Here is a 12,752-nt window from a genome sequence, read left to right as displayed (position 1 = left end):
TGTTTTCAGTTTCAATGTCTTTCTGAATAGATGGAACAGGCCAGACCAGTCCTGGGAGTGGGGGGTGGGAGGGGTCACAGGGGAATGGAGCCAGGCAAGGGAGAGCAGAGAGGCTGAGGGGCTTGCTGGGGGTGGGGAGGGTGTGTTTGTGTGTATTTTTCTTTTAATCTTAATAATTTTAAGTCCAATAATTTTGTGAGAATATTTCTCAGTGCTAGTTATAATCTTAGGTAAACAGAATGTCTTTTTGATATATATTTTGAGTTTTTTAATTTTAGAAAAGTTTTGTTTATGTATTTTTAATATGTTCTATATGCATTGTTTTGTTTTTTTCCTATGAGACTCCCACATGTATGCTGAATATTCTTTGTCTACTTTATCTGTCATTCTCAAATCCTTTTTTATTCTTTTTCTTTTTTTATTAACATATTTTCCAAAGATTGAAGCAATCCCCAACTGTTTTTCCTGAACCATTTGAGAGTAACTTGCTACCTTGATGTCGCACCACCGTTGAATATTTCCTATAAATAAATAAGTAAATAAACTACAAATATATAAATACACATACACACACACATATATATATTTATTCTAGAGAAAGTGTGAGGGAGGAGAGGGGCAGAGAGAGAGCAGAATCTTAAGCAGGCTCCATGCTCAACGTGGGGCATTGTGTGTCCTACGTGGGGCTCAATCCCATGACCCTGGGATCATGACCTGAGTCGAAATCAAGAGTCAGACACTTAACTGACTGAGCCACCCAGGTACCCCTAAATATATTTTCTTATACAACAACAAAACCATCAAAATCAAAGTAAAATTAATACATTACTACCATCGAATGCTCACACCCTACTTGAGTTTCCCCAGTAATGCCCTTTATAGCAAAGGGATCAAAGATCTAGACTGAAATCATGAGTTGTCATATCTTTTTAGTATCTTTCAGTCACAACAGTCTCTCAGTTTTCTTCGCTCGACTTTGTAGTGTTGATACTACTGAACATTACAGGTCAATTATTTTATAGAACATCTCTCAATTTAGGTTTGTCTGATGTTTCCACATGATTAGGTTCCAGTTATGTAAATCTTGCAGGAGTATCACGGAAAAGATGTTATGTTCTTTTTTTTTTTTTTTTTTTAAATATTTATTGTGAGAGAAAGAGGGTGGATGACAGAGTGCCCGGTGGGGGGAGGGGCAGAGAGAGATTCCCAAGTAGGTTTCATGCTTTCAGTGCCAAGCCTGACTCATGATTTCCTAATTTATTCAGTGCAGTATAAGCTGGTATTATCATCATCAATTTGATGCTCAAATTGTTCTCAATTTAGCCAGTGGGAACCCTTTCAAACTGGATTTTCTGTCCTTTTGACACGTTTCCTTCATCTAGCACAGAATATTACAGAAAAATCTAGTACTTTCCCTTCCCCACACCTGGAAACAGCCATTAATCCAAACAGCCTTGGTAATTTTGGTGGGGAAGAGTATTTAGAGGCCAAGATCTAAGTGTTAGGTGTGCTCACTGCTATTGGGCCCAGGCTCTCTCAGTGGATACAGCTAGAGAATTGTATATAAATTTAATATCCATATGTAAAACAGATACACATTTATAACTATGTTTATATAAATTAAAAACCTTATGTTTAGACCAATTTCTCCAATTCTAACCTAATATTATAGGGTTTACATTTTAGTTTTCTCCCTTTCCATATTTATTACTTTCTACTCTAAAAATGAAAATTATAGGTAACATTAACCTTAGCATGTATGTATCCATTTGGTCAATCTCTCTGTATGTAAGGAGTCCTCTGTCTCTACTACCACCTACTTTCTTGACTCACCAGTACCATGTGTTACCCTCCTAATTCTGCTCAGACTCTGATTCCTCACACCAGGACACTCCCTTATGTGGAAGCCCTCTCTTCATAATTAAGTCCTAATGGGTCACCATAACTGTCTCCAACCTCCCTAGCCCTGCAATACAGATAACCACCTTAGGACTAAGTTGATCAGGATATGGAAGGTAAAGAGCTCTTATTTTTGGTTTTTGAAAAAGTCCTCTTTGTTACATACTTGCTTTAAGGAAATACCGTGCTCCTTTGTTAAACTTAACTTTTGAAAAAAATTTTTTCTTTATTTATAATAATTTTCTAAGTTCTATCAATTCATTTATGTTATTTCTTACATTCCATATTTTTTCTTTAACTTGTTTTGAAATATGAAGGTACACTTTTCATTTATTTCATAGGCATGTTTTTCTGGCATACTTTCATTGTGGAGATGTTATTCTTATCCTTATTTTCATTTTCCAAATAGATTTCTATTGGATTCCACAGTGATCCTTTTCTGTTGTTCATTAAAAATTTTTTTAATGCTTATTTTTTGAGAGAGATAGAGAGAGAAAATGAGCAGGAGAGGGGCAGACAGAGAGGGAGACACAGAATCTGAAGCAGGCTCCAGGCTCCAAGCTGTCAGCACAGAGCCTGACACAGGGCTTGAATTCACAGACTGTGAGATCATGACCTGAACCAAAGATGGATGCTTAACTGACTGAGCCACCCAGGTGCCCCTGTTCACTTTTATGTCAAATTAGTTTCCCTGAACTTCAGATAAGACTATTGGGTCAGGATAGCTTTTCTATCTTCACAGCTCTGGAGCTCCCTCTTTTGTTGTTTCTGTCAAGTGTTCAAAGACATGATCTCCTACACTGTGAGATCTCCTGGTGGTTTACTTTCCCCCTACTTGTCTGGACCTTCTATTTCCTTTGGCCCTATTATCCTATCCTACTCAATTTGGATTTTATTCTCAGTAGTTTTCCTTTGCTCTGTGGCTTTGAACTGAAATGGAGCTAACACTGGTTAGTTGTGTCAGAGGGCACAGACTGTTCCATCTCCTTCATACCTTACTGCAGATCCCCTGCGCTTAACATGCAGATTGTGCAAAAACCCTTACAGTTGCAGGTGCTGTTCTTATATTGGCCACTGTATTTTCTAGTTAGTATTCATTAGCCCTTGGGCTTCTTGTGCGGCTTCCCCTTGTACAGATGTTGGTATTACAGGGTCTCATAGTTCTTGAGAACTTGTTTATACTTGCTTGTATTTTGGGGTTCATGGGATACCTTTTCATCTAGTTTTGTTAAAGGTCTAGTTTTGTTAAATTTTGGTTTTGCTATCATAATTTTTTTTCTGGTAAGGGGGGATTGTTCTGGGCAATTTCACTTTAAATCTGCTATCTTATTTTTAATTTTCTATTTGTCCCACTACTCTATCAATATATTATTTTAGCGGTTGTCCTAGAAAATTATCAGGAAGTTTTGAGTTTTTGATATTTATTACTCTTGTTTTTAATATTTTAATCTTTTAAATATATCTTACCTGTACATTTATTCATTTATTAATTTTAAACATTTTATTTTTTAAAATCTCTACACCTAACATGGGGCTCAAACTTACAACCCTGAGATCAAGAGTCCCATGTTCCACTGACTGAGCCAGCCAGGAGTCCCATAATTTTATGTTTAATAATGGCTGTGCTTAACAACTACTTTGCAAAATTCCTGAAAATTCAACAATTGGCTCTTGTAAGTCATTACATCACAGCTCTTATACAAAAGTAATGTCTGTGCTTCTTCAGCTGAGTTCCTAGTTTTCATTCACTTTTTGATAATTCTTTACTGCCTTAACAGCTCTATGATGCCTTTAATAAAATATTCATTATATTTCATGTAGCATTATTAGTTGTCTTCAGTGATTTTGCCAGCCAAATCAATGGAAGTCCTAGTGATTTAAAATGTTACACATTTAGAAATTTAAAAAAATTCGGTAAAAAGAACACATTATTTTTTATGGTAAAGGAGAATACTCTTTCCCAAGAGGTAACTAAGTTACTATAAAGCAGTTAAAGTCTCAGATAGTCAACATTTAAGATACTGGAGAACTAAGTCAATTATTGTTAATTTCTTAAATTTGTGCCTCATTTACTATGTTTACTCTATTCAGATTTTCGTATTTATGGTCTTTACTTACTATTAACAAACAATTCCTCCTAACCATCTGTCAGTTCAGAACATACTTCAATACTTTGTTTACTTTTCCTTTAAACCTCCCATTTCATTTACCTAGCTAAGATTCCTCTTTTTCCTGTCTGTTCCAATCAACTCATATTTTTAGATCTATCAATTTTCACTATATACCCATCCTATATATATTTTCTTAGACTTTATTTTGAGGGGAGAGTTTAATTTCTTTTTCAGTTAAGTCATTTACATCCCTCTCCTAGAAATCACATCACAACTCATTCCAGGAAAGGCACCACTGGGAGAGAGCTGAAATGTTATACAGAAAGTTTTCTCCATTCAGCATTTCAGAAATTCCAAACTTGTCATGAAATATATTTAGGGAGTCTCTGAACTGCTGGCCATAAGTCAAATAATATGTGTGTTCTTGTAAGAGGAGAGAACATGTTTAATAGCTGATTTTCTGCATTTTATTCCCCTTTTCAACTTCTAATCCTTGTTTTGGCCTCACTAGAATTGAAAAGATGGAAGGAAGGAGGGGAAGAGACTGGGGATAAACTGTACCTCCCCCAATCTCTCTGAAACCTACAATCCTAACTATGAAGAGTAAAATTCATTTATACTCTAATGAAATATGTTAATTAAATGTAGAACTTAACATCTGAGAGCAATAAATCTTAGAGAACAGATATGACTGGTTTAGAGAAGAAAAAGGAAAATGTTCTGAGTAAGAAGGCAGGTTGGTTAAGTAGTAAGAAAGGGGAGAAAGATGTAGCAAGGAAAGAGACTAAAACAAATCTTAATTAGTAACCTACTACAGAAAGTCACTATGAGAGATGACAAATGCTTGTCTGCAAAGAAATGCCACTAGTCCAATACAATCTCTCCATTTAGTCTCTACCTCTCTTCTCCTTGGTTGTTACAAGAAATAAAAGAAATAAAATGAGACTGGGGTTAAACTCCACCTCTGCAACTGGGATTTAAATTAAAGCTCTGGAACTCAGACAAGTTCGGTGGCTCTGACCAAATGTTTCAACTTTTCTAGATTTCAGTTTAGTCACTTAAAATTTAGGAATAAGAGGGGCGCCTGGGTGGCTCAGTCGGTTGAGCGTCTGGCTTCGGCTCAGGTTGTGATCTCCCAGTCTGTGAGTTCAAGCCCCACATCGGGCTCTGTGCTGACAGCTCGGAGCCTGGAGCCTGCTTTGGATTCTGTGTCTCCCTCTCTCTCTGCTCCTCCCTACTTGCACTCTGTCTCTCCCTCTCTCAAAAATAAGTAATAAACATTAAAAAAAAACAAACAAACAACTTCGGAATAAGAATACAAACTTCAAGGAATTTTTTTTCTTGTGTAAAGAAAAAAATCACAAATTTAAGACAAACAATGGAAAAGAGAAAGTAAGTTTAATCTAGGTTTAATTCTTTTTCTTTTATCTCCATTCCTTTATAGTACAGCAGTTTGCAATATAATCAGTATTTTTTGAACCAAAAATATAAATTTAAGGTCTGAAAGTTGATAAAGTGTGCTTGAGGAACAATGAGATAAAATTATTGAGATCAGGGCTTTTCAGGATGTGGAGCCCACTTGGAACCTCAGATTATTTTAAACTGAAGACACTGCAGATTCAACATTCAACAAATGCGGGGGGGGGGGGGGGAGGGGGGAAACCTTCTCAGAGCTTCCCTTATCTGACCAAAAGCAGCAACTTTCAGGAAATAAGGCAATCATAAATCCCCTCTCCTGGGGAGTATTATGGCTTTGAGATGGAAAGACTATTCATATGTATATAGCAAACATTATCACAAACTTTTTCCTAAAAGCCCATTGGCCTTTCCAGAAGAACCCTATTTATTTTTTCCATAGAAAGTTTTTCTCTCCACCCTTTTTCCCATAGGAAGTTAGGTATATAAGTTATTAATGAGTCCTACTTCTTTTGTTGGCTCCTCATATGCATATAATATAAACCCTTTTCTCTTGTGAGTCTATCTTTTACTAGTTTAAGTTACAGGCCCCAGCCACTGAAAGGTTAGCAAGTTTTTCCTCTTCTAAAAAGGGAGCTAGAAGAAATCTTAACCACTTAATAGCTGTATAATTGGCAAACTACTTAAATTTTTTGTGCCTTTCTTTACTCACCTGTAATGTCAAATGGAGATAACAGTGCCTACTTTATAGGGTTTTATGGGAATAAAAGAAGTTAATGTAACATGGTTAGTACCATAACCAGCACACAATTTTTTCTATTATATTCTATTACCCAACCTATAGGAAGTTCTTGAACCATATGGATGAGGAACTATTAAAATTTTGTAATTTCTGAATACAAAGTCAAAAACTAGCATCCAGTGCCCAAGTTTGATTAGAGCTATAGATCCTGAAAGATAAAAACTTACTCCTACCAAAAGCTTACCTCTTTGCTCTTTGTCTGTTTGTATGTATATATGTACGTCAGATTATCAATGAAGCAGAGAATCCCAAAAGATTCATCATTAATAAAGGAAGATACTAACTGCAGAAAGATGACTGATTATCAGTGTCAGGTGATTCCTTCTATACTTCTTAAAATGGCCAGTTCATTGAGAAACAAAATCTGAACTTTCAACTTATGTCCTTGGCCCTCAAAGCAGTTACACACTGATGATGTGGAATATGTTTTGTTTTTTTTTTAAAGTGCTGTATAACAAAAATACATTTGTTAAAAAAATAATTAAAGCAAAATATATTGCCTTATAAACAAGGTAAGTAGCAATACAGCAAGGAGGTCAGGTGTTTTCAAAATACCCAAAACATGATTTTAAATTTTAACTCTCCTATTTTTGGTCTTCCGGTTTTTTGGGTTTTTTTTTTTTTTTTTTTGCCCTCTTCTTTCTTTCTTTCTTTCCTTCTTTTTTTTAACCTACCATGTCATTTCTTCTCTCTGCCCATCTAAATCCTATCCATTCTTTAGGTTGCCAGTTAAGCCCCAATCCTACTCAATGGTATCTTTTCTCATGCCAGGCAACGTACTTCCTTTTGAATTCCTGAGGCAAAATCTGTCTTCTGTGTTTTTTGGTACTTACCTTGTTTTTATTAGGCAACGGTAACATAGCCATGGTAAAAGACATCAACATTGCCAGACTGGGCACTCATTAAAATATTCCCAGTGAAAAGTATCTAGATTTTGAAGGTAATAGGATCTGGGACTGAATTCTAGCTATTAGTAGCTTTGTTATCTGAGCCTATTTCATCATCTGTATGTAGGAATATAGCTACATATTTCATAAGGCTCTAGAGAAAGGTTTAAATAAATAATAAACACACAGGCACCTAAATAAACATATAAACTGTGTTCAGTGTTATAAAGAAAAAAACTATCACAGTGCTAGGAGATATGCAATCATGAGAAAGAGCTAGCCACACAAAGAGTAAAGAAAAAGAATAAGCAAGAACAGAATGAGCAGAGAATTAGGATAGTATATGATGCAACAAAGGGTCTGAAAGAAGGCTGGTATGGTTAGAGTATAAGGAGCAAAGGAAGGAGTAGAGGGCATACAGTGATCACATATGTTGTGCTGTGCTCAATCACACAGGGCCTTCCTTACAGGTCCTATCAAAGGGTTTAGATTTTATTCAGAGTTTAATGAAAAATGTTTTAAATGGGAAAGGACACAATGCAATCTTTGTATTTAAAAAGATAATTTTGCTTGATGAACAGAGAACAGATTGGAGAAAATCAAGCAAGAAGTAAGTATTCTTGTTAGAGGCTATTAGAATAGTTTAGGTAAGAGATGATGGTGGCTTTGGTTAGGGAAGTGACTGTGATACAGAGATTGAGAAAGGGGAGGGTGGTCAAGAATGACTCAGGCTTCTGGCTTAAGAATCAATGGAGGTGTCATTTACTTCAACAGTAAAATAATTGTTTCAGACATGCTCAGATGCAAACACTATGGAGAAATACAGCTTGTGATATCAAATAGGATCTATAATATGTTTGGTGCTCAGGAACATTTGGAAAAAAATACATATATAAAAGTAATCTGGAAACAGAGAAGATAGCTACTAAATAATAGCTATTTGAACAATCAAAGTAGAATGCAAATTCTCCTTGATAAAAAAATGGTTCCATCAAGAGAACAGTTTAAAATTTGAATACAACTAAAGAAAAAGTATTAATCAGAAAGGTTCATATAGAAGTACAGAAATCACAAAAAAGAACAAGAAAGAAGAGAAACACAGTATAAGCCCAGAAAAGATAATCTCAAAGGGCAATTTGAGACCCATTCAATAACTATTCTAGGAAAATGGCAGCCCACCTTTCCCACCTTGCCATCAGTGGTAAGTAAATCTAGTGCACAGAGATGTACATTACACTTAGTTAAAAGCAGCTAAATACAAAAATGGTAGAGTTAACTATCCTTGTTCTGGTCTATGCTTACCAAGTATTACAGCAGTTCTTCCTTCTATCAATTTTTAACTCCTCATTAAATATAACTCAATATTTTTACCTGGGTCTCAGAAGATTCTTGATAAACATTAACTAGAATATGTCTGAATTTTTAAGCATTCAATTTTCTATCTTGTTGTATCCTTTTAACAGAAATATTCACTTCTTTTTAATTCAGTAAAGTTTTCTTGAATGTATAATTTCAAACATTTATTCTCTTCTTTAAAAAACTTTTTTTTAAATTAAAAAAAATTTTTAATGTTTTATTATTTGTTTTTGAGAGAGAGAGAAAGAGTGTGAGCAGGGTAGGGGCAAAGAGAGAGGGAGACACAGAATCCAAAGCAGCTCCCAGGCTCTGAGCTGTCAGCACAGACCCTGACACGGGGCCCGAACTCACAAGCTGCGAGATCATGACCTGAGCTGAAGTCGGACACCCAACCGACTGAGCCACCCAGGTGCCCCTAAAAAAATTTTTAAAGAAAGTCTAATTTGTATATGTTAGGTATATATACTTGCCTGTCTTCCATTGCTAATATTTTCTCTCTAATCTCTTAAAATTCTGTTTCATTTTATTTATTTTTCCTATTATATTTTCTATGTCTTCTATTGAATTTTCTGCACTGTGTCTTTGGGTTCAATTTAAAAACTGTTTGCTTTCTTCTTCTTTCCTGGGTTCTGCTATCTCAAAATCAATCTCTTTGGGTTGTGAAGCCATTTTCCCTTACAATTCTTACACCTGTATTTAGTGGTCTTTCAAAGAAATGGATGCATGGATTGTTAAAAACATTAATATCAAGTTTTCAGCTGATTTATGCCAATGATATGTGTGTGTGTGTGTGTGTGTGTGTGTGTGTGTGTGAGAGAGAGAGAGAGAGAGAGAGAGAGAGACAGAGAGAGAGAAACTTTTATCTGTTGCTAAGTTTGCTGTTTGTTTCCATCTCTTCTTATCAATATCTTTGTATGAATGCCAGGCCATACTTTTTTCCTACTTATTACAGAATGAATTGGAATTTGCTGGACAAGCTATTTGGCTGAACCAGAAAGCTTGGGAGTGCAGGGGGGATGGAAGCACAGGTTACCTTCATGGCCTTTAAAACCAAAAGACTGTCACATTATCTGAGGCTATCAAGACAGATTCCTTTATCCAAATACTACTTCCCTAAACTAAACCACATCCAGGATGACTTCTATTTTTTAGCATGTTCCCTGAATTCCCATGAGGCTTGTCAAAAATAAAAGATGATGTTTTTATACCACAAAAAGAAGCCCTCACCAACTTTCGGTCATATTCTAAGTTCTGCCACCACTGAGAATTCTCAACGTTCCATGTTTTTACTCTTCTCCTCTTCTGTGCAGATCTGAAGCTGAGTAAGCAAGGCTTTGACTATGTTATGTTGTCTAGGTCTTGTATCAGTCATCTTAGTTTTGCTTAATGTGAGGTGGAGTTGTGTGGGTGTAAGTGTGTGTATGTTTTATTTTCCTTGTTGGCTTTTGTGCGTTTTCTTGGGAGGTCAGATATTGACTTATCTTTAATTATACCTAAATAGTCTATATTCCTTAGGAACATATAAGTGAGAGACTTTTTATAATACTAAGAAACCAGTATCTTAGTAAATACTGATAACTTGGCCTATATAGGTATATATAGTATACCTACAGGGCAAGAATGTGCTGGTCAGAAGATAAAAGCATGCGTAATCCCACTGGTGGTTTTGTTTCTCACTGAATTAATAAATTGGCATTCGGGGCACCTGAGTGGCTAAGTTAGTTGAGCATCAGACTCTTGATATCAGCTCAGGTCATGATCTCACAGTTTGTGAAATCAGGCCCTGAATTGGGCTCTGCACTGACAGTGTGGAGGCTGCTTAGGATTCCCTCTCTCCTCCTCTTTTGATCCTTCCCCCATTTGCAAGCATTCTCTCTCTCTCAATAAATAAATAAACATTAAAACACTGGCATTCTGACTTCATATATTAGTCTGTTTGGTTAATGTGAATTTATTTGGAGTTTATCCATTATGTAAATGAATTTACCTCTGTTCATTTACTGGACCTAAAATGCCAAGATTTACAACTGGACGTACTATGAAATAGCAAGGAAAGCTCTACATGCTACTTTGACCAAGTAAAAAAATAAAATAAAATAAATAAATTAGGTTTTGTTACAAAAATAAATTCCATCATTGTTTCCTTCTTTACCTTGTTGTTTATGAACATTAACCAGTATGCTATATATCCTTCAGGGTACTTAAGCTTTTTAAATTCCACTGAGGTTTTACTGGAGAAGTGGTTATGCTGATGTACACTAGAGTCTTACACGTTTAAATATGGCATGACCTCAAATTTTCCATTACCACCTTCTTCCCCTAGGAACTCAGTCAGGTCACGTCCATGATACTTCACTATCTAGAAACACATTACATTTCAAACTTGTATTTTTTCCATTTATTTTAAACACCAATAAAGGCTATTAAAAAATGTATCTTAAATCTTGATATTAACAAATATAATTTCAAAAGTCAGAAAAAATTGGGATGACCAATTTTCTTTGGCAATGCTACTATCATTGCATATAGTTTTTACGATCCTTTGGGATCCCTGAGTTAGTAAAGGTATGTATTTGGTTTGAGGACAGATTAAAAAAAATAATAAACACATGGCAATTAATCCAAATAATGATGAAATACTCAAAGGAATTGGAAGATAAAACTACTACATCCTATTGAAAACACTTTGACCTGGATAGTAAATTTGGTTCAGACTAAACAAACACTAGATTAATAAAAGAGACCAAAACATAAAAAAGTTAAGCTTGGAAAGTTAAACAGTAAGAGGAAGAATTCTAAAAACTGAAATAAACAATAAACACAGACAGCAAGAATTTTACTACCTTCAGGCCGATATTGTGCAACAATCGTGACAGCTTGGCCAGCATTTTTCAAAGCGGCTGCTGCCTGCTCATGGCTGGCAGTTCTGAGGTCAACACTGTTTACCTGTAAATCAAATTGAATTTTAAATTTGAAAGAAATTATGCATACTGATTAGAAACCACAATAGCCTGTTCTTTGAGTAGGCACAGTTAAAAAAAATAATTTGCAATTACTTTATCATTAAAGTATTTTCTTGTTCCGAGTTACTAAAATACATCATATATTTCAACAGAATGTTACTATCAATGAAAACAATTTTACTCACTAAAAATACTCTGCTTAACGTCAAGTGAGCAAAACCAAAATTTTCCCCAAGTTTTCTGGGAAGTTGTTCACCAATCCTTTGGGAAACATAGCTTAATTTGATAACCTGAAATATCAACAAGTGTCATTATTTTGTATAGTTCATTTAGTAACTCAAGCAATGAGAGGGACGTTCATTTTGTATATAGCATCTTTTCAACTCCTGCCATATTTTTACTCCTATTACTCATTTCAGTTCCAATTTTCTTCCTTCCTTCCCCAAACTAAGCCTCTGTTCTTTTGGAGTAACAGAAAGGCAATTGTTTAAAAGTGATAAAATTGCTCAGATTTCAAGGGCTGACATTTAAAGAGAGAAAACGTTATCAAATGAACAAGGCATTTGTTTGAACAATGTTTTGTATGCAGGGCCCTTCCCTGGCCAAAATAATTACTGGGGTGATCAATTCCACTCCAGAATAAGCAACTTAATTCTTATTTCTGAAAGGCTGCTGATAACCTAGTATATGCTGCAAGCACACTATCTTAAGAGCCTATACCTTTCCCACTATTAGCAAAAATTAAATGGACATTCAGGGAAGCATTATATTTACATGACAATAGCTTTAAATACTTAAGTTGTCTCCCCACCCCGCCAAGAACCAGCAATAAATAGACTATAGTAATGCTTGAAACCTTGATCAAATATTTCTGGAAAGGAAGAAGAACTGTCATGCAATTTTTATATGAAAGCCTGTTTTGTTGACATCAAATCTCAAACCTGTTAAAGCTCACATACCAATTTTGGAAAAAATGACTATAAGCCCAGAAATTCTTAGGATTATAAAATTTATATAAAAAAACATTTTAACCATGTAAAGACCTGATATTTAATATTATGTATAAAGGATGTCATTATGCAGCTAAGTTAAAACAAACACATATATTTTTATTTTTTATTTTGAGAGAGAGAGAGGGAGTGAGTGAGCATTTGAGTGGGGGAGAGGGGCAGAGGGAGAATCTTAATCAGGTTCCATGCTCAGTGCAGAGCCTGACACAGGGTTCGATCCCACGACCCTGGGATCATGACCCAAGCTGAAATCAAGAGTTGGACAGACAACCAACTGAGCTACCCACTTTTTTTTTTTAAGTTGTAAT

At 35.3% G+C, this 12,752-nt stretch overlaps 1 protein-coding gene across 10 annotated transcripts in view; it reads right to left on the bottom strand.

Annotated features, from left to right (window-relative positions):
• DLG1 (discs large MAGUK scaffold protein 1) overlaps positions 1–12,752 on the bottom strand; it is a 275,223-nt gene that overhangs the window by 56,150 nt on the left and 206,321 nt on the right. For all 10 annotated transcript variants that reach the window (XM_047100299.1, XM_047100300.1, XM_047100296.1 and 7 more), the window contains one exon: positions 11,315–11,417. In XM_047100299.1, the coding sequence (XP_046956255.1) occupies positions 11,315–11,417 (103 nt within the window). The remainder of the gene's footprint in view (positions 1–11,314; positions 11,418–12,752) is intronic.

Source organism: Lynx rufus, unplaced genomic scaffold (assembly GCF_022079265.1).
Source record: "Lynx rufus isolate CCGP_SWC_20201006 ecotype Redwood Valley unplaced genomic scaffold, mLynRuf1.p SCAF_5, whole genome shotgun sequence".
Lineage (NCBI taxonomy): Eukaryota > Metazoa > Chordata > Mammalia > Carnivora > Felidae > Lynx > Lynx rufus.
Note: the sequence above shows the minus strand (reverse complement) of the source record. Positions and strands in the feature narration are given on the sequence as shown.